Genomic DNA, 22,673 nt, shown 5'->3' with positions numbered 1-22,673 from the left:
GAGGCAGCAGCTACTCTTCCTGGGGTTTATTATGGATCCCCATTAGTTCCTGCCAAGGCAGCAGCTACTATTGGGGTTTATTATGGGTCCCCATTAGTTCCTGCCAAGGCAGCAGCTACTCTTCCTGGGGTTTATTATGGATCCCCATTAGTTCCTGCCAAGGCAGCAGCTACTTTTCCTGGGGTTTATTATGGGGTCCCCATTAGTTCCTACCACGCAGCAGCTACTCTTCCTGGGGTTTATTATGGATCCCCATTAGTTCCTGCCAAGGCAGCAGCTACTCTTCCTGGGGTTTATTATGGATCCCCATTAGTTCTTGCCAAGGCAGCAGCTACTCTTCCTGGGGTTTATTATGGATCCCCATTAGTTCCTGCCGAGGCAGCAGCTACTCTTCCTGGGGTTTATTATGGATCCCCATTAGTTCCTGCCAAGGCAGCAGCTACTATTGGGGTTTATTATGGGTCCCCATTAGTTCCTGCCAAGGCAGCAGCTACTCTTCCTGGGGTTTATTATGGATCCCCATTAGTTCCTGCCAAGGCAGCAGCTACTTTTCCTGGGGTTTATTATGGATCCCCATTAGTTCCTACCACGCAGCAGCTACTCTTCCTGGGGTTTATTATGGATCCCCATTAGTTCCTGCCAAGGCAGCAGCTACTCTTCCTGGGGTTTATTATGGATCCTCATTAGTTCCTGCCAAGGCAGCAGCTACTCTTCCTGGGGTTTATTATGGATCCCCATTAGTTCCTGCCAAGGCAGCAGCTACTCTGATTTAAAATATTACATGACATTACTTTTCACAACACATTCAGTGTCTTCCCTTAGGCCACTACTCTACTACCACATATCTACAATATAAAATCCATGTGTACGTGTGTGTAGAGGGCGTGTCTTATCATGTGTGTGTGTGTCTCTTCACAGTCCCCGCTGTTCCATAAGGTGTATTTTTATCTGGTTTTTTACATCTGATTCTACTGCTTGCATCAGTTAACTGATGTGGAATAGAGTTCCATGTAGTCATGGCTCTATGTAGTACTGTGCGGCTCCCATAGTCTGTTCTGGACTTGAGTATTGTGAAGAGACCTCTGGTGGCATGTCTTGTGGGGTATGCATGGGTTTCTGAGCTGTGTGCTAGTAGTTTAAACAGACACCTCGATGCATTCAGCATGTCAACACTTCTTACAAAGACAAGTAGTGATGAAGTCAATCTCTCCTCCACTTTGAGCCATGTGAGATGTATTAATGTTAGCTCTCTGTCTATATTTAAGGGTCAGGCAAGCTGCCCTGTTCTGAGCCAATTTTAATTTTCAGAGGTCTCTCTTTGTGGCACCTGACCACACGACTGAAGAGTAGTCCAGGTGTGACAAAACTAGGGCCTGTAGGACCTGCCTTGTTGATAGTGTTGTTAAGAAGGTAGAGCAGCACTTTATTATGGACAGACTTCTCCCCATCTTAGCTACTGTTGTATCAATATGTTTTGACCATGACAGTTTACAATCCAGGGTTACTCCAAGCAGTTTAGTCACTTCAACTTGCTCAATTTCCACATTAAGATTTAGTTGAGGTTAGGGTTTAGTGAATGATTTGTCCCAAATACAATGCTTTTAGTTTTTGAAATATTTAGGACTAACTTATTCCTTGACACCCATTCTGAAACTAACTGCAGCTCTTTGTTAAGTGTTGATGTCATTTCAGTCGCTGTAGTAGCTGACGTGTATAGTGTTGAGTCATCCACATACATAGACACACTGGCTTTACTCAAAGCCAGTGGCATGTCATTAGCAAAGATTGAAAAAAGTAATGGGCCTAGACAGCTGCCCTGGGGAATTCCTGATTCTACCTGGATTTTGTTGGAGAGGCTTTCATTAAAGAACACCCGCTGTGTTCTGTTAGACAGGTAACTCTTTATCCACATTATAGCAGGGGGTGTAAAGCCATAACACATAGGTTTTTCCATCAGCAGACTATGATCGATAATGTCAAAAGCCACACTGAAGTCTAACAAAACAGCTCCCACAATCTTTTAATCATGAATTTCTCTCCGCCAATCATCAGTCATTTGTGTAAGTGCTGTGCTTGTTGAATGTCCTTCCCTATAAGCATGCTGAAAGTCTGTTGTCAATTTGTTTACTGTAAAATAGCATTGTATCTGGTCAAACACAATTTTTCCCCAAAGTTTACTAAGTGTTGGTAACAGGCTGATTGGTCGGATATTTTAACCAGTAAAGGGGGCTTTAATATTCTTAGGTAGCGGAATAACTTTTGCTTCCCTCCAGGCCTGAGGGCACACACTTTCTAGTAGGCTTAGATTGAAGATATGGTAAATGGGAGTGGAAATATCGTCCGCTATTATCCTCAGTAATTCTCCATCCAAGTTGTCAGACCCCGGTTGTCACGATCGTTTAAAGACTGGTCGAACCAAGGCGCAGCGTGATATGCATTCATATTTATTAACGACTAAACACATGACAAAACAACAAACGAAACGTGAAGTCCAAGGTAGCACACAAACAACATACCTTACACGGAACAAGATCCTACAACTAACTGGTGCCAACAGGCTGCCTAAGTATGGTCCCCAATCAGAGACAACGAGCTACAGCTGCCTCTGATTGGGAACCACCCAGGCCAACATAGATCTACCCATTCTAGATCTTAAACATAGAACATCGACATAGCAAACACAAACCCAGAAAATACACACCCTGACTCAACAAATACAAGTCCTCAGAGTCAGGGCGTGACACCGGTGGCTTGTCATTGTTGATAGACAACAACAAAAAATTCACCTCTTCCACAATCACAATTCAAAATTACAACGCTTATCTTTCATAACTTGGTCAGTTATACTTGGATGTGTAGTGTCAGCTTTTGTTGCTGGCATGTCATGTCTAAATTTGCTAATCTTGCCAATGAAAAAATCATTAAAGTAATTGGCAATATCAGTGGGTTTTGTGATGAATGAGCCATCTGATTCAATAAATGTATTTTTGCCCAAAATGTAATTGAAGGTGCTCCAAAGCTTTTTACTATAATTCTTTATGTCATTTATCTTTGTTTCATAGTTTAGTTTCTTCTTCTTTTTATTCAGTTTAGTCACATGATTTTTCAGTTTGCAGTATGTTTGCCAATCGGTTGTGCAGCCAGACTTATTTGCCATCTCTTTTGCCTCATCCCTCTCAACCATACCATTTTTCAATTCCTCATCAATCCACAGGGATTTAACATTTTAACAGTCATTTTCTTAATGGGTGAATGCTTATTAGTAACTGGGATAAGCTATTTCAGTACAGCGTCTGGTTGCTCCTCATTACCCACCACATATCAACAAATATTCTTCACATCAACAACATAGGAATCACTACAAAACTTATTGTATGACCTCTTATACACTATATTAGGCCCAGACTTTGGAACTTTGGTTTTCCTAGATATGGCTACTATATTGTGATCACTACAGGCAATGGATTAGGATACATTAAAGCACATTTCTGCAGCATTAGTAAAGATGTGATCAATACATGTTGATGATTTCATTCCTGTGCTGTTTATAACTACCCTGGTAGGTTGATTGATAACCTGAACCAGATTGCAGGCACTGGTTACAGTTTGAGGCTCTTTCTTGAGTGGGCAGCTTGATGAAAGCCAGTCAATATTTAAATCACCCAGAAAATATACCTCTCTGTTAATGCGTTAGCCACCTAGCAAGCTTTGCCAAAATGTTGTGAAAATATGCAAATTCCGTGAGATGGTAAGGACTGAGGGTGGAAGCTGGTAGGATGGTAAAACTGATCATAGATGCATTCTCTCTACTGAAGCTGGTAGGATGGTAAAACTGATCATAGATGCATTCTCTCTACTGAAGCTGGTAGGATGGTAAAACTGATCATAGATGCATTCTCTCTACTGAAGCTGGTAGGATGGTAAAACTGATCATAGATGCATTCTCTCTACTGAAGCTGGTAGGATGGTAAAACTGATCATAGATGCATTCTCTCTACTGAAGCTGGTAGGATGGTAAAACTGATCATAGATGCATTCTCTCTACTGAAGCTGGTAGGATGGTAAAACTGATCATAGATGCATTCTCTCTACTGAAACTGGTAGGATGGTAAAACTGATCATAGATGCATTCTCTCTACTGAAGCTGGTAGGATGGTAAAACTGATCATAGATGCATTCTCTCTACTGAAGCTGGTAGGATGGTAAAACTGATCATAGATGCATTCTCTCTACTGAAGCTGGTAGGATGGTAAAACTGATCATAGATGCATTCTCCTACTGAAGCTGGTAGGATGGTAAAACTGATCATAGATGCATTCTCTCTACTGAAGCTGGTAGGATGGTAAAACTGATCATAGATGCATTCTCCTACTGAAGCTGGTAGGATGGTAAAACTGATCATAGATGCATTCTCTCTACTGAAGCTGGTAGGATGGTAAAACTGATCATAGATGCATTCTCTCTACTGAAGCTGGTAGGATGGTAAAACTGATCATAGATGCATTCTCTCTACTGAAGCTGGTAGGATGGTAAAACTGATCATAGATGCATTCTCTCTACTGAAGTCCCCAGGTGGTTTCGCTGACCTCTCTTCAGTCAGCCAGTGACAGCGTCATAAAATGTAAAATGTAAATGTAAATGATGAACTTTTAGGGCTCTCCATAAATGTGTACACGTAAGCTAACTTTGCCAACAATAACAGTGGTGGAAATGTGTTTTGCAAAAGTTAGGTTACTTTGCTCTAGTCCTATCAGTGAATGTCTGATTGATGATTTCCCCATCTGGTGGAATAGGTCCTATTTCAAATATTTAGATAGAAAGACATGTTGCTGCTACAGTATTGTCTGTCTAATTTGATCAATAAATTCCAGGCATGAAAGTTAACAATGGTTTAAAAAAGAGCCACTATATTGCTGCCAGCATGTTATAACCACAACCATCTATCTAGTACTGATGGGGAAAGGATGAATTCCTCAGCAACGAGTGGACCTATTGAACAATGGGCAGTAAAGAATGGAGGAGGGAAGAATACAGAAGGAAAGATCACAGAAGGAAAGAACACAGAAGGAAAGATCACAGAAGGGAAAATCACAGAAGGAAAGGTCACAGAAGGGAAAATCACATAAGGGAAGAACACAGAAGGGAAGATCACAGAAGGGAAGATCACAGAAGGGAAGAACACAGAAGGGAAGATCACAGAAGGAAAGAACACAGAAGGAAAGATCACAGAAGGAAAGATCACAGAAGGGAAAATCACAGAAGGAAAGATCACAGAAGGGAAAATCACAGAAGGAAAGATCACAGAAGGGAAGATCACAGAAGAAAAGATCACAGAAGGAAAGATCACAGAAGGGAAGGACATAGAAGGGAAGATCACAGAAGGAAAGATCACAGAAGGGAAGATCACAGAAGGAAAGCACACTAGTGACATCCCCAGTAATTAGCCTATTCCTTCCACACAGAGGTTGACATCAACATGTTTAGCTGCTTGTCCAAATCACCCAAACTGAAACTCAATGTAACAATCTAGTTATCAGTTCAGTATTGGATAATATACTGTGGACATTGGCTAACGTAATTGTCTCTCTTTTGTCTTTTTCATGTGTTCATCTGATTGGATTGGGATTGTGGATTAGCTAAACCGCTCAGACCACACAGGGCTTGATTTTTTACTTGTCCGAAAGTTTAAGTCACTTGTCCAAAAATAAAAAATAGTCTGTAATACCATTGGTCAAAAAAGTTACAAAAGATTGTGTTGTATGATGTAAGTAACCACTGCTAGTCTCTGCTCATATGTACAATGGCCTGCTGTTGTACCCTTCAGCAAGGCATTTAACCTCCCACAAAGTCAAATAAGTGTTAGGCTACTGTGTGCTCAACCTCCATCTGGATAGTTACTGGGCGTGCAGGCTTTTCTTCCAGCCCTGCTGAAACATCAGTCATCTGGATAGTTACTGGGCGTGCAGGCTTTTCTTCCAGCCCTGCTGAAACATCAGTCATCTGGATAGTTACTGGGCGTGCAGGCTTTTCTTCCAGCCCTGCTGAAACATCAGTCATCTGGATAGTTACTGGGCGTGCAGGCTTTTCTTCCAGCCCTGCTGAAACATCAGTCAGCCGATGAAGGTCATGTTGGGCAGCTGATTTGTGGTGTGTTAGAGCAGGAACAACAGCCTGCCCACCCACTAGCTCTCCTGGAGGATGGAAGATGTTGCAAATTATGGAGATCTTGTTTTAGAAAGAGGCACTATGTTGCCTAACTTGCCAGCATATTAAAACCATAACCATCTACTACCCAGTAAAGATGAATACACACACGTAACTATGTCAGCTAGACTCAATAACATTTGAACCATACTTTACAGATTAGCTAGACTCATTTCCCTTACATTGTGTGCCAAATTTCATCACTCTGAGTCAAACAGATCATAAGATATAAGCATGTGCACAGTATATGGCCACCGTGTGGTCGATCTGAATACGTTTGAATATGTTGAGTCTTGACTGTTTGAAACGTGTACCATGTCTGATTTTTTAAAATATTTTATTTTATTTTATATGCATTAATGTGCCAGACCACGGCTACATTAACGTTTATTGGTCAGTATCGGCCATATTGTTTGATATACTAGTCTGGAAAATATTGCGGTGAGAGACCTTGGTCCATAGATGCCATATGTCAAGGTTAATCCAGATCGGCCCAGTGGTTCCGGAGGAGATGTCATTTAAGTGTTTTTCACAAAATTCAAAATGGCGGAAAATCCATCATCAAATCTAATCTAATCTAATCTTATTTTTCAAATACACGTGTTTAGCAGACGTTATTGCGGGTGTAGCGAAATGCTTGTGCTTCTAGCTCCGACAGTGCAGTAATATCTAACAAGTAATATCTAACAATTTCACAACATATACCCAATACACACAAATCTAACTAAGGAATGGAATTTAAGAATATATACATATATGGACAAGCAATGACAGAGCTGCATGGACTAAGATACAGTAGAATATTATAGAATAGAGTACAGTATATACATATGAGATGAGTAGTGCAAGATATGTAAACATTATTAAAGTGACTAGTGTTCCATTTCTTAAAGTGGCCAGTGATTTCAATAGGCAGCAGCCTTTAATGTGCTAGTGATGGCTATTTAACAGTCTGATGGCCTTGAGATGGAAGCTGTTTTTCATTCTCTCGGTCCCAGCTTTGATGCACCTGTACTGACCTTGCCTTCAGGATGATAGTGGGGTGAACAGGCAGTGGCTCGGGTGGTTGATGTCCTTGATGATTTTTTTGGCCTTCCTGTGACATCGGGTGCTGTAGGTGTCTTGGAGGGCGGGTAGTTTGCCCCCGGTAATGAGTTCGGCAGACCGCACCACCCTCTGGAGAGCCCTGCGGTTGTGGGCGGTGCAGTTACCGTACCAGGGGGTCATGCAGCCCGACAGGATGCTCTCAATTGTGCATCTGTAAAAGTTTGTGAGGGTTTTAGATGCCAAGTCAAATTTCTTCAGCCTCCTGAGGTTGAAGAGGCTCTGTTGCGACTTCTTCACCACACTGTCTGTGTGGGTGGACCATTTCAGTTTGTCAGTGATGTGTACGCCAAGGAACTTGAATCTTTCCACCTTCTCCCCTGCGATCCCGTCGATGTGGATAGGGGGGTGCACCCTCTTCTGTTTCCTGAAGTCCACGATCATCTCCTTTGTTTTGTTGACGTTGAAGGAGAGGTCATTTTCCTGGCACCACACTCCCAGAGCCCTCACCTCCTCCCTGTAGGCGGTCTCGTCATTATTGGTAATCAAGCCTACTACTGTTGTGTCGTCTGCAAACTTGATGATTGAGTTGGAGGCGTGCTTGGCCATGCAGTCATGGGTGAACAGGGAGTACAGGAGGGGGCTGCGCACGCACCCTTGTAGGGCCCCTGTGTTGAGGATCAGCGAAGTGGAGGTGTTGTTTCCTACCTTCACCACCTGGGGGCGCCCGTCAGGTGGACCTTATGGGTTCATTAGGCTAATGTGTTCCTTGTGAGAAGAGGGACCTATGCACTGAATTTCAGGACTCTAGGTCATATGGGGTGAGGAGTGGGACCGAAGAACTGGTATAATAATAATAACAACAATGAACTGGAACAAATACAACAGGGCCAGCTTCACTGCACCAGCTTCACTGCTGAACCCTTAACAAGGTGTCCTGGTATTTTGTATTTTTTTTGCGTTGATAATTACATTACAATGTGTATCTGTCTGTCTCTGTGTAGGAGCTGAAGGGTCGGTTCATCATCAAGGGGAAACGACTGAACAAGCTGGATGCCGTCTTCAGCAGCATCAGTCCTGGAGAAGAGGACGACTGTGTCTCAGAGGAGGACGAGGCTGCAGAGACCAACAACTCCAAGACAGACTCCAACGGACAGAAGGCCAAAGCCAAGGTAATGGTATAAACACAACTAACCTGTACCCCCACATTGACCCAGTACCGGTACCCCCTGTATATAGCCTGTATATTGACTCGGTACCGGTACCCCCTGTATATAGCCTGTATATTGACTCTGTACCGGTACCCCCTGTATATAGCCTGTATATTGACTCTGTACCGGTACCCCCTGTATATAGCCTGTATATTGACTCGGTACCGGTACCCCCTGTATATAGCCTGTATATTGACTATTGATTGCTGTGGTGCCAAGGTAGTTAAAGACCTGGTGTCCCTAATGGCACCCTAGTCCCTAGTAGGGCACTACCAAGGCCCACAGGACTGTGGTCACCCTAGTCCCTAGTAGGGCACTACCAAGGCCCACAGGACTGTGGTCACCCTAGTCCCTAGTAGGGCACTACCAAGGCCCACAGGACTGTGGTCACCCTAGTCCCTAGTAGGGCACTACCAAGGCCCACAGGACTGTGGTCACCCTAGTCCCTAGTAGGGCACTACCAAGGCCCACAGGACTGTGGTCACCCTAGTCCCTAGTAGGGCACTACCAAGGCCCACAGGACTGTGGTCACCCTAGTCCCTAGTAGGGCACTACCAAGGCCCACAGGACTCTGGTCACCCTAGTCCCTAGTAGGGCACTACCAAGGCCCACAGGACTGTGGTCACCCTAGTCCCTAATAGGGCACTACCAAGGCCCACAGGACTGTGGTCACCCTAGTCCCTAGTAGGGCACTACCAAGGCCCACAGGACTCTGGTCACCCTAGTCCCTAGTAGGGCACTACCAAGGCCCACAGGACTGTGGTCACCCTAGTCCCTAGTAGGGCACTACCAAGGCCCACAGGACTGTGGTCACCCTAGTCCCTAGTAGCGCACTACCAAGGCCCACAGGACTGTGGTCACCCTAGTCCCTAGTAGGGCACTACCAAGGCCCACAGGACTGTGGTCACCCTAGTCCCTAGTAGCGCACTACCAAGGCCCACAGGACTGTGGTCACCCTAGTCCCTAGTAGGGCACTACCAAGGCCCACAGGACTGTGGTTACCCTAGTCCCTAGTAGGGCACTACCAAGGCCCACAGGACTGTGGTCACCCTAGTCCCTAGTGGGGCACTACCAAGGCCCACAGGACTGTGGTCACCCTAGTCCCTAGTGGGGCACTACCAAGGCCCAATAGACATAGTCATGCTACTGTGGTGCCAAACACATAAACCCCCAACAGGGCCAAGGCACACTGGATTAGCTGGATTAGCTGCAAAACTGTCCTCAGCAGAACTAGTTCCATTTCAAATGCCAAGCCATATGCTGTCCTCAGCAGAACTAGTTCCATTTCAAATGTCAAGCCATATGCCAAGGAAAACACATATGGGAATACTTTGACAGAAATTCATTCATAACATCTCTATTTCTGTAGATGTTAATATTATAAAGATGATGTCTTATTGCTTTTCAGAAGTCAAAGATCAAGCTAGCCAAGCAACTGTCTGACTTGGTGATCTACTGTAAGAGTGTCCACTTCTCCGATTTTGAACACGCCAAACACAACCAGGCCTTCTATGAGATGTCCTCCTTCAAAGAGAGCAAGGCCGTTAACCTGGCTGAGACAGCAGGTAAATCCCTCTCTTCTGTCAAGGCCGTTAACCTGGCTGAGACAGCAGGTAAATCCCTCTCTTCTGTCAAGGCCGTTAACCTGGCTGAGACAGCAGGTAAATCCCTCTCTTCTGTCAAGGCTGTTCACCTGGCTGAGACAGCAGGTAAATCCCTCTCTTCTGTCAAGGCTGTTCACCTGGCTGAGACAGCAGGTAAATCCCTCTCTTCTGTCAAGGCTGTTCACCTGGCTGAGACAGCAGGTAAATCCCTCTCTTCTGTCAAGCCTGGATAAAAGGACCTTTCAGCCTTGATTCAGAGTACTATAGACATTTCATTCTAGAACATAGATTTCATTATGCATGTTCTAGAACACAACTTTCATTATGCATGTTCTAGAACACAACTTTCATTATGCATGTTCTAGAACACAACTTCCATTATGCATGTTCTAGAACACAACTTTCATTATGCATGTTCTAGAACACAACTTTCATTATGCATGTTCTAGAACACAACTTTCATTATGCATGTTCTAGAACACACTTCCATTATGCATGTTCTAGAACACAACTTTCATTATGCATGTTCTAGAACACAACTTTCATTATGCATGTTCTAGAACACACTTCCATTATGCATGTTCTAGAACACACTTCCATTATGCATGTTCTAGAACACACTTTCATTATGCATGTTCTAGAACAGTTCTTACAAGGATTGCATCATTGTCCTGTCTGGTTTACCTCTCTCCCAGCAAATGCCTTTATCCACCACAACATGACCAAGCTGAGCCGTATCTACCCAGCCGGCTCCAGAACAGCCTCCTCCAACTACAACCCTGTTCCCCTGTGGAACGCAGGCTGTCAGATTGGTACTCTCTCTTCAATTATACTTTTATTTAAGAATCCTCTGATAACATTGACATGAACAATCTCTGTACCAGCTCATACCACAGTCTTCCCCTTTCTCTATAAATGCATGAAGATGCTTTATTGATTATAATTTCTTCTCTCCAGTGGCGCTAAACTTCCAGACTCCGTCTAAGGAGATGGACCTGAACCAGGGCAGGTTCCGATCCAACGGGCTGAGTGGATACGTCCTGAAGCCTGACTTCCAGAGATACGCTGGGTCAGAGTTCAACCCTGTGACCCCCACCAAGGGACCCTGGATCAAACACAAGACCTTCCACGTCATGGTGAGAGGAACACCGCTATAGTGTGTTATATATTATAGTGTATACTGTATGTATTATATTGAATTATATATTATATTATAGTGTATTATATTAGTGGAATATCACTAAAGTGTATTATAATAGCTACTAGTAGAACACAGTGAAGGCTACTACGGAGAATGGTACATTGATTAATACAATAGCAATATATTGAGGAAGGAGAATGGCCTTCTGATAACGGCAAGGAGTTTCTGTGCACTGCCTCTATATTGTGTATCTTATAGTTACCACTACTAAGAGGAATGGGGTTAGGAACTGACTGGCATCGCTTCAAATGACAAGATTTCATTTAATTGAGATGAGATATGGTTCAAGAGAGATTCATTATGTTGTGTACTAAACTGCACTACAGGACATAAAATCAATGCAGCTTTGAAATATCCTTAGTCACAAGGCTTTCTGCTATAGACCTCAAGTGTGTGTGTGTGTGTGTGTGTGTGTGTGTGTGTGTGTGTGTGTATGTATGCCTCTGTGTGTGTATCTCCAGGTGATCTCAGCCCAGCAGCTTCCCAAGTTAAACAAGGACAAGCCTAAATCCATCGTGGACCCGCTGGTTAAAGTGGAGATCTATGGTGTTGCAGCCGACACCTCCAGCCAGGAGACATACTCCATCGAGAACAACGGTGAGACACACACACACACACACAAACACACAACCACACACACCAAACAGACCCAGATACACACACACACACACACACACACACACACACACACACACACACCTCCAGCAAGGAGACATACTCCATCGAGAACAACGGTGAGACACACACACACACACACACACACAACCACACACACACACACAACCACACACACCAAACAGACCCAGATACACACACTCACACACACACACACACACACACACACACACACACACACACACACACACACACACACACACACACACACCTCCAGCAAGGAGACATACTCCATCGAGAACAACGGTGAGACACACAAACACACACACACAAACACACACACACACACACACACCAAACAGACCCACACACACACACACACAACCACACACACACACACACAACCACACACACACGCAGTGTCAGAATCTGATCCAGGCCTTCTGTTCCTCTCTGCAGGTTTTAACCCCATGTGGAACGATGTTCCTCTCTGCAGGTTTTAACCCCATGTGGAACGATGTTCCTCTCTGCAGGTTTTAACCCCATGTGGAATCAGATGTTCCTCTCTGCAGGTTTTAACCCCATGTGGAACGATGTTCCTCTCTGCAGGTTTTAACCCCATGTGGAACGATGTTCCTCTCTGCAGGTTTTAACCCCATGTGGAACGATGTTCCTCTCTGCAGGTTTTAACCCCATGTGGAACGATGTTCCTCTCTGCAGGTTTTAACCCCATGTGGAATCAGATGTTCCTCTCTGCAGGTTTTAACCCCATGTGGAACGATGTTCCTCTCTGCAGGTTTTAACCCCATGTGGAACGATGTTCCTCTCTGCAGGTTTTAACCCCATGTGGAATCAGATGTTCCTCTCTGCAGGTTTTAACCCCATGTGGAACGATGTTCCTCTCTGCAGGTTTTAACCCCATGTGGAACGATGTTCCTCTCTGCAGGTTTTAACCCCATGTGGAACGATGTTCCTCTCTGCAGGTTTTAACCCCATGTGGAACGATGTTCCTCTCTGCAGGTTTTAACCCCATGTGGAACGATGTTCCTCTCTGCAGGTTTTAACCCCATGTGGAACAATGTTCCTCTCTGCAGGTTTTAACCCCATGTGGAACGATGTTCCTCTCTGCAGGTTTTAACCCCATGTGGAACGATGTTCCTCTCTGCAGGTTTTAACCCCATGTGGAACGATGTTCCTCTCTGCAGGTTTTAACCCCATGTGGAACGATGTTCCTCTCTGCAGGTTTTAACCCCATGTGGAACGATGTTCCTCTCTGCAGGTTTTAACCCCATGTGGAACGATGTTCCTCTCTGCAGGTTTTAACCCCAGGTGGAACGATGTTCCTCTCTGCAGGTTTTAACCCCATGTGGAACGATGTTCCTCTCTGCAGGTTTTAACCCCATGTGGAACGATGTTCCTCTCTGCAGGTTTTAACCCCATGTGGAACGATGTTCCTCTCTGCAGGTTTTAACCCCATGTGGAACGATGTTCCTCTCTGCAGGTTTTAACCCCATGTGGAACGATGTTCCTCTCTGCAGGTTTTAACCCCATGTGGAACGATGTTCCTCTCTGCAGGTTTTAACCCCATGTGGAACGATGTTCCTCTCTGCAGGTTTTAACCCCATGTGGAACGATGTTCCTCTCTGCAGGTTTTAACCCCATGTGGAACGATGTTCCTCTCTGCAGGTTTTAACCCCATGTGGAACGATGTTCCTCTCTGCAGGTTTTAACCCCATGTGGAACGATGTTCCTCTCTGCAGGTTTTAACCCCATGTGGAACGATGTTCCTCTCTGCAGGTTTTAACCCCATGTGGAACGATGTTCCTCTCTGCAGGTTTTAACCCCATGTGGAACGATGTTCCTCTCTGCAGGTTTTAACCCCATGTGGAACGATGTTCCTCTCTGCAGGTTTTAACCCCATGTGGAACGATGTTCCTCTCTGCAGGTTTTAACCCCATGTGGAACGATGTTCCTCTCTGCAGGTTTTAACCCCATGTGGAACGATGTTCCTCTCTGTAGGTTTTAACCCCATGTGGAACGATGTTCCTCTCTGCAGGTTTTAACCCCATGTGGAACGATGTTCCTCTCTGCAGGTTTTAACCCCATGTGGAACGATGTTCCTCTCTGCAGGTTTTAACCCCATGTGGAACGATGTTCCTCTCTGCAGGTTTTAACCCCATGTGGAATGATGTTCCTCTCTGCAGGTTTTAACCCCATGTGGAACGATGTTCCTCTCTGCAGGTTTTAACCCCATGTGGAACGATGTTCCTCTCTGCAGGTTTTAACCCCATGTGGAATCAGATGTTCCAGTTTGACATCCAGGTACCAGAGCTGGCCCTGGTCCGCTTCCTCGTCGAAGACTATGACTCCACCTCACAGAACGACCTGATTGGACAGTACTGCCTGCCACTCACCAGTCTACAGAACGGTAACACTCCTCGCTCTCTTGCCTTCTTTCCTCTCCTCATTGCTGACTTGTTCAAACCTCACGTCCTGTTTCCCAGGTTACCGCCAAGTCCCTCTGCTCAACAAGCGTGGTGATGTCATCCCCTCTGCTGGCCTGTTTGTTCACCTCATGCTGCTGGACGCCAAATAGACCCTGCCCACTTCACACGAACCCCTCCCACATCATACTAACCCCTCCCATACCACACTAGCCACTCCCACATGACACTAACCTCTCCCATACCGCACTGGTCACTCCCATATCAGACTGACCCCTCCCACACCACACTGACCCCTCCCACATCATACTGACCCCTCCCACATCACACTGACCCCTCCCACATCATACTGACCCCTCCCACATCATACTGACCCCTCCCACACCACACTGACCCCTCCCACATCATACTAACACCTCCCACACCACACTGGCCCCACCCACATCATACTAAAAAGTCCAATCCATACTGACCCCTCCCCCATTATTGAGCTGTAACTGACAAAGTTTTTAATATGTTGATTTTTAACGTTTTACAATCTCTTTTATCTTTACACTTCTTTTAAGAGAAGCTGACTAAGGGCTCTATTCAATTCGGATCTCTGAAGTTCGAAGTATGACTGTTGTTATGACTGTTGTTACCGACTGTTGTTACCGACTGTTGTTATGACTGTTGTTACCGACTGTTGTTATGACTGCTGTTATGACTGTTGTTACCGACTGTTGTTACCGACTGTTGTTACCGACTGTTGTTATGACTGTTGTTACCGACTGTTGTTATGACTGCTGTTATGACTGTTGTTATGACTGTTGTTATGACTGCTGTTATGACTGTTGTTGTTACTGTCTGTTATGACTGTTGTTATGACTGTTGTTACTGACTGTTGTGACTGTTGTTACTGACTGTTGTTACCGACTGTTGTTATGACTGCTGTTATGACTGTTGTTACCGACTGTTGTTACCGACTGTTGTTATGACTGCTGTTATGACTGTTGTTATGACTGTTGTTACCGACTGTTATGACTGTTATGACTGTTGTTACTGACTGTTGTGACTGTTGTTACTGACTGTTGTTACCGACTGTTGTTACTGACTGTTGTTACCAATTGTTGTAATGACTGTTGTTATGACTGTTGTAATGACTGTTATGACTGTTGTTACTGACTGTTGTTACCCATTGTTGTAATGACTGTTGTTACTGACTGTTATGACTGTTGTTACTGACTGTTGTTACTGACTGTTCATATGAAATACACATCAAGCCATCTATTATCTACTTTGGTTCCTCTAACACTCCTCTCTTAATATCAGCTGTGTAACAATATAACAGGAGAAATGTCCGAGTATAAAGACATCAAGGAGCTGTGGTCATAATATCTTACTGTTGTTTTTCAGTAAACTGCATTTGCACATGTTCTTGAATAAAATAAGAATTTAGAAAAGTTTTTGATGGTGAATAGTTTTTATTTTGAGAGATTTTGTGACAGCTTTATGATAATTATCCATGTGGTTTGAAAGGGTTTGTTCATTATGGTCGTATACTGAGTTGCAGTAAATACAACAAAACACAATACAGCAACTTATCATAATGATTAAAACATTTAAAATATATCTTGATTTAATTAATTTTGAATGTAAAAAAAAACACCCCTGCTTTTTATTCTGTTCAGCATACGGGTAGAACATATCAGTGAAGGGCATAGTTTTGTTCAATAAATAATGTTAAAGAGACTGAAAATGAAAGTGGTATTGCTGTTGGTAACGTACATGCCAGTATCTGGCAGGTTCCCTGGCAGTGACTTCATCAGCTGAAGTATAATAATTATTATAATAATAATAATATTAATTTGTATAATATTATTTATTTGTAGAGCTCATCATGTATGTACAGTTCCTCAAGCTAGAACTGTATTTGAAAAGTATGGCAACTCAAACACAACTTGAACACAATCAATGAAAATATAGCCATTCAACTCATTCCAAATGATTGACTGCCCACTCAGAACAGCCCCGCCTTCTTCTTCAGGTCATTCTGCCGCCACTTGGGCAGCCGCTGGAAACCAGACCGAGAACAACCCAGCAGGTTCTCCAGATACACATCAGAGAGAGAGTCCTGACAACGGAGAGAGAGAGAGAGACAGAGAGGGAGGGAAAGAGAGAGAGGAGGAGAGAGAGAGAGAGACAGAGAGGGAGGGAAAGAGAGAGAGGAGGAGAGAGAGAGAGACAGAGAGGGAGGGAAAGAGAGAGAGGAGGAGAGAGAGAGAGAGAGAGAGAGAGAGAGAGAGAGAGAGAGAGAGAGGAGGAGGAGAGAGAGAGAGAGAGAGAGCGACAGAGAGGGAGGGAAAGAGAGAGAGGAGGAGAGAGAGAGAGAGACAGAGAGGGAGGGAAAGAGAGAGAGGAGGAGAGAGAGAGAGAGACAGAGAGGGAGGGAAAGAGAGAGAGGAGGAGAGAGAGAGAGAGACAGAGAGGGAGGGAAAGAGAGAGAGGAGGAGAGAGAGAGAGACAGAGAAAGAGGGAAAGAGAGAGAGGAGGAGAGAGAGAGAGACAGAGAGAAAGAGAGAGAGGAGGAGAGAGAGAGAGACAGAGAGAAAGAGAGAGAGAGAGAGAGAGAGAGAGAGAGAGAGAGAGAGAGAGAGAGAGAGAGAGAGAGAGAGAGAGAGAGAGAGAGAGGAGGAGAGAGAGAGAGAGAGAGACAGAGAGGGAGGGAAAGAGAGAGAGGAGGAGAGAGAGAGAGACAGAGAGGGAGGGAAAGAGAGAGAGGAGGAGAGAGAGAGAGAGAGAGAGAGACAGAGTGGGAGGGAAAGAGAGAGGAGGAGAGAGAGAGAGACAGAGAGGGAGGGAAAGAGAGAGAGGAGAGAGACAGAGGAGAGCAAGACAGAAATGGAGAGGAGGGAGAGCGAGCGAGAGAACGAGAGTGAGAAGTGTTATACTGCCCCCTGCTGTCTATTTAAAACCATTACCAATGTGTCTCACCTCTACTGGGTTTGTGATAGTTAATGTGTCTCACCTCTGCTGGGTTAGTGATAGTTCAATCAATGACATTTTATTCATAAAGCCCTTTTTACATCAGCAGATGTCACAAAGTGCTATACAGAAACCCAGCCTAAAACCCCAAACAGCAAGCAATGCAGATGTAGAAGCACGGTGGCTAGGAAAAACTCCCTAGAAAGGCAGGAACCTAGGAAGAAACCTAGAGAGGAACCATATACTATTGCTGCATAGATACTGGAGGCTAAGACAGGGGGGAGTCGGGAGACACTGTGGCCCCGTCCGACGATACCCCCAGACAGGGCCAACCAGGCAGGATATAACCCCACCCACTTTGCCAAAGCACAGCCCCCACACCACCAGAGGGATATCAACAGACCACCAACCTACTACCCTGAGACAAGGCTGAGTATAGCCCACCAACCTACTACCCTGAGACAAGGCTGAGTATAGCCCACCAACCTACTACCCTGAGACAAGGCTGAGTATAGCCCACCAACCTACTACCCTGAGACAAGGCTGAGTATAGCCCACCAACCTACTACCCTGAGACAAGGCTGAGTATAGCCCACCAACCTACTACCCTGAGACAAGGCTGAGTATAGCCCACCAACCTACTACCCTGAGACAAGGCTGAGTATAGCCCACCAACCTACTACCCTGAGACAAGGCTGAGTATAGCCCACCAACCTACTACCCTGAGACAAGGCTGAGTATAGCCCACCAACCTACTACCCTGAGACAAGGCTGAGTATAGCCCACCAAGATCTCCTCCAGTGGAGGAGTGTCTCACCTTTCTCCTGTTAGGGTCTAGTCCCATGGAACATTAGAGGGAGCCATAACCCCATTAAAAGGAAAAAGGTACTGATATTGCTCTGTTACAAGGAACTCATTTGGATGATAAGGAGCGTCTGAAATTGCAACAAGGAGGGTTTGGTCAAGAGTTTCTCATCATTTACATCCAGAAGTAGAGGTGTGGCAATTCCTGTGAAAAATAACCTACCACTTAAGGTGTTGAATTGTGTGAAAGATACATTTGGTAGTTTTGTTATAATTAAAGGTACTTCATAAGGGCAGAACATTTACATAATGAATATTTACATCCCCCCTGATTTCCTCACTAAGGTATTTCTAGACTTCTCCGAATTAAACTCAGACACTGCAGTGGTTGGAGATTCTAATTGTTTGTTGAACCCCCTTATTGACAAGTTTCCCAGCAGCATAGCTTCACCCTCTCCTCAAGCTAGGTCGCTTATAGCTATTTGTGATGATCTGGGGTATGCTGATGTTTGGAGAACCTTTCATCCCTCCAACAGAGAGTTCACCTTTTTCTCTGCACCTCATGGATGTCAGACTAATAGATTACTTTTTTATGCCCAGGACGTCTTTGTTGAATCTTCTAATATAGGAAGCATGCTGAGGTGATCCTGGACATAAACCTCAAAGGGCCACCCAATCCATCAAGACACTGGAGATTGAATACAACCATTCTTAAAGACCATAGATTTACATCATATTTTATTACAGAGTTTAAAGCATTTTTCTCTATTAACTCCCAATCAACAGATAACCCCTCGCTCCTTTGGGAAACCTGTAAAGCATACTCCAGGGGTCTGATTGTCATACTCAGCCACTAAGAGGCAGAAAAAACTTGAAAAGCAAAAACCTTAGAGGGTGACTTAGAAACTAAAGAGAAGGACTACATTAATATTCCCACTCCTGCCCTATTAAAGGAAATATTCCCCCTCCTGCCCTGTTAAAGGAAATATTCCCCCTCCTGCCCTATTAAAGGAAATATTCCCACTCCTGCCCTATTAAAGGAAATATTCCCACTCCTGCCCTATTAAAGGAAATATTCCCACTCCTGCCCTATTAAAGGAAATATTCCCACTCCTGCCCTATTAACGGAAATATTCCCACTCCTGCCCTATTAAAGGAAATATTCCCACTCCTGCCCTATTAAAGGAAATATTCCCACTCATGCCCTATTAAAGGAAATATTCCCACTCCTGCCCTATTAAAGGAAATATTCCCACTCCTGCCCTATTAATGGAAATATTCCCACTCCTGCCCTATTAAAGGAAATATTCCCACTCCTGCCCTATTAAAGGAAATATTCCCACTCCTGCCCTATTAAAGGAAATATTCCCACTCCTGCCCTATTAAAGGAAATATTCCCACTCCTGCCCTATTAACGGAAATATTCCCACTCATGCCCTATTAAAGGAAATATTCACACTCCTGCCCTATTAAAGGAAATATTCACACTCCTGCCCTATTAAAGGAAATATTCCCACTCCTGCCCTATTAAAGGAAATATTCCCACTCCTGCCCTATTAAAGGAAATATTCCCACTCCTGCCCTATTAACGGAAATATTCCCACTCATGCCCTATTAAAGGAAATATTCCCACTCCTGCCCTATTAAAGGAAATATTCCCACTCCTGCCCTATTAAAGGAAATATCAGTCCTTAGATCAACGTTGGACTCTCTCCTAACATTGGACGCTGGAAAGAAAATTAGATTTGTCAGGCAAAAGCTTTATGAATATGGCGATAAACCAGGAAAATATTTGGCGTACTTAGCTAAAATGAGAGCTGACTCCCAGTTTGAAGAAATCAACTGTGGGAGCAATTATTAGGAAATGGAAGACATACAAGACCACTGATAATCTCCCTCGATCTGGGGCTCCACGCAAGATCTCACCCCGTGGGGTCAAAATGATCACAAGAACGGTGAGCAAAAATCCCAGAACCACACGGGGGGACCTAGTGAATGACCTGCAGAGAGCTGGGACCAAAGTAACAAAGCCTACCATCAGTAACACACTACGCCGCCAGGGACTCAAATCCTGCAGTGCCAGACGTGTCCCCCTGCTTAAGCCAGTACATGTCCAGGCCAATCTGAAGTTTGCTAGAGTGCATTTGGATGATCCAGAAGAGGATTGGGAGAATGTCATATGGTCAGATGAAACCAAAATAGAACTTTTTGGTAAAAACTCAACTCGTCGTGTTTGGAGGACAAAGAATGCTGAGTTGCATCCAAAGAACACCATACCTACTGTGAAGCATGGGGGTGGAAACATCATGCTTTGGGGCTGTTTTTCTGCAAAGGGACCAGGACGACTGATCCGTGTAAAGGAAAGAATGAATGGGGCCATGTATCGTGAGATTTTGAGTGAAAACCTCCTTCCATCAGCAAGGGCATTGAAGATGAAACGTGGCTGGGTCTTTCAGCATGACAATGATCCCAAACACACCGCCCGGGCAACGAAGGAGTGGCTTCGTAAGAAGCATTTCAAGGTCCTGGAGTGGCCTAGCCAGTCTCCAGATCTCAACCCCATAGAAAATCTTTGGAGGGAGTTGAAAGTCCGTGTTGCCCAGCGACAGCCCCAAAACATCACTGCTCTAGAGGAGATCTGCATGGAGGAATGGGCCAAAATACCAGCAACAGTGTGTGAAAAGCTTGTGAAGACTTACAGAAAACGTTTGACCTGTGTCATTGCCAACAAAGGGTATATAACAAAGTATTGAGAAACTTTTGTTATTGACCAAATTCTTATTTTCCACCATTTGCAAATAAATTCATTAAAAATCCTACAATGTGATTTTCAGGATTTTTTTTTCTCATTTTGTCTCTCATAGTTGACGTGTACCTATGATGAAAATTACAGGCCTCTCTCATCATTTTAAGTGGGAGAACTTGCACAATTGGTGGCTGACTAAATACTTTTTTTCCCCACTGTATGTATGCTGATGATGTCCTGATATTCATCTCTAGCCCCGAGACCTCAATAACATCTCTTGTTAATATTATTGAATTATTCAGTGAATTCTCAGGCTACAAGATGAATGTAACTAAGTCAGAGGCTATGGTAGTCTTCACTCCGTACCTACTACCTCTCCCCCCTTTCCTTTTAAATGGTCTCCCTCAGGTTTTATATACAGTGAGGGAAAAAAGTATTTGATCCCCTGCTGATTTTGTACGTTTGCCCACTGACAAAGACATGATCAGTCTATAATTTTAATGGTAGGTTTATTTGAACAGTGAGAGACAGAATAACAACAAAAAAATCCAGAAAAACGCATGTCAAAAATGTTATAAATTGATTTGCATTTTAAATGAGGGAAATAAGTATTTGACCTCTCTGCAAAACATGACTTAGTACTTGGTGGCAAAACCCTTGCTGGCAATCACAGAGGTCAGACGTTTCTTGTAGTTGGCCACCAGGTTTGCACACATCTCAGGAGGGATTTTGTTCCACTCCTCTTTGCAGATCTTCTCCAAGTCATTAAGGTTTCGAGGCTGACATTTGGCAACTCGAACCTTCAGCTCCCTCCACAGATTTTCTATGGAATTAAGGTCTGGAGACTGGCTAGGCCACTCCAGGACCTTAATGTGCTTCTTCTTGAGCCACTCCTTTGTTGCCTTGGCCGTGTGTTTTGGGTCATTGTCATGCTGGAATATCCATCCACGACCCATTTTCAATGCCCTGGCTGAGGGAAGGAGGTTCTCACCCAAGATTTGACGGTACATGGCCCCGTCCATCATCCCTTTGATGCGGTGAAGTTGTCCTGTCCCCTTAGCAGAAAAACACCCCCAAAGCATAATGTTTCCACCTCCATGTTTGACGGTGGGGATGGTGTTCTTGGGGTCATAGGCAGCATTCCTCCTCCTCCAAACACGGCGAGTTGAGTTGATGCCAAAGAGCTCGATTTTGGTCTCATCTGACCACAACACTTTCACCCAGTTCTCCTCTGAATCATTCAGATGTTCATTGGCAAACTTCAGACGGGCCTGTATTGTCACGATCGTTGAACGGAGTAGACCAAGGCGCAGCGTGATGAGCGAACATACTTTATTATCAAAAGTGATAACACGAACAAAACGATAACGTGACGTCCTGGGTTAAACACAACCAACACGGAACAAACCAAAAGGAACAAGATCCCACAACTACTGTGGGAAAACAGCCTGTTTAAATGTGGTTCCCAATCAGAGACAACCAGCAACAGCTGACACTCGTTGCCTCTGATTGAGAACCACTCTGGCCAACATAGAAATACAACAACTAGATAATGAACATAGAACACATAGAATCTACACACCCTGGCTCAACATATAGAGTCCCCAGAGCCAGGGTGTGACATGTACAGTGGGGAAAAAAAGTATTTAGTCAGCCACCAATTGTGCAAGTTCTCCCACTTAAAAAGATGAGAGAGGCCTGTAATTTTCATCATAGGTACACGTCAACTATGACAGACAAAAATAGAAAAAAAAATCCTGAAAATCACATTGTAGGATTTTTAATGAATTTATTGGCATATGATGGTGGAAAATAAGTATTTGGTCAATAACAAAA

General features: G+C 44.3%; 1 protein-coding gene across 2 annotated transcripts in view; it reads left to right on the top strand.

The window, feature by feature from the left end:
• Positions 1 to 15,105, top strand: part of plcd1a (phospholipase C, delta 1a) — a 127,798-nt gene extending 112,693 nt beyond the window's left edge. Inside the window, exons 9-15 of one of the 2 annotated variants that reach the window (XM_045210425.1) lie at positions 8,253 to 8,420; positions 9,868 to 10,024; positions 10,759 to 10,875; positions 11,021 to 11,199; positions 11,726 to 11,861; positions 14,158 to 14,307; positions 14,384 to 15,105. In XM_045210425.1, the coding sequence (XP_045066360.1) occupies positions 8,253 to 8,420; positions 9,868 to 10,024; positions 10,759 to 10,875; positions 11,021 to 11,199; positions 11,726 to 11,861; positions 14,158 to 14,307; positions 14,384 to 14,475 (999 nt within the window). In that variant the 3' untranslated portion in view covers positions 14,476 to 15,105. Of the gene's footprint in view, positions 1 to 8,252; positions 8,421 to 9,867; positions 10,025 to 10,758; positions 10,876 to 11,020; positions 11,200 to 11,725; positions 11,862 to 12,412; positions 12,947 to 14,157; positions 14,308 to 14,383 lie in introns of those variants that run through there. The other variant, XM_045210426.1, reaches the window with a different exon arrangement.
• Positions 15,106 to 22,673: the final 7,568 nt, after the last annotated feature.

The sequence above is a fragment of the Coregonus clupeaformis genome, chromosome 34, assembly GCF_020615455.1.
Source record: "Coregonus clupeaformis isolate EN_2021a chromosome 34, ASM2061545v1, whole genome shotgun sequence".
Taxonomy (NCBI): Eukaryota; Metazoa; Chordata; class Actinopteri; order Salmoniformes; family Salmonidae; genus Coregonus; species Coregonus clupeaformis.
Note: the sequence above shows the minus strand (reverse complement) of the source record. Positions and strands in the feature narration are given on the sequence as shown.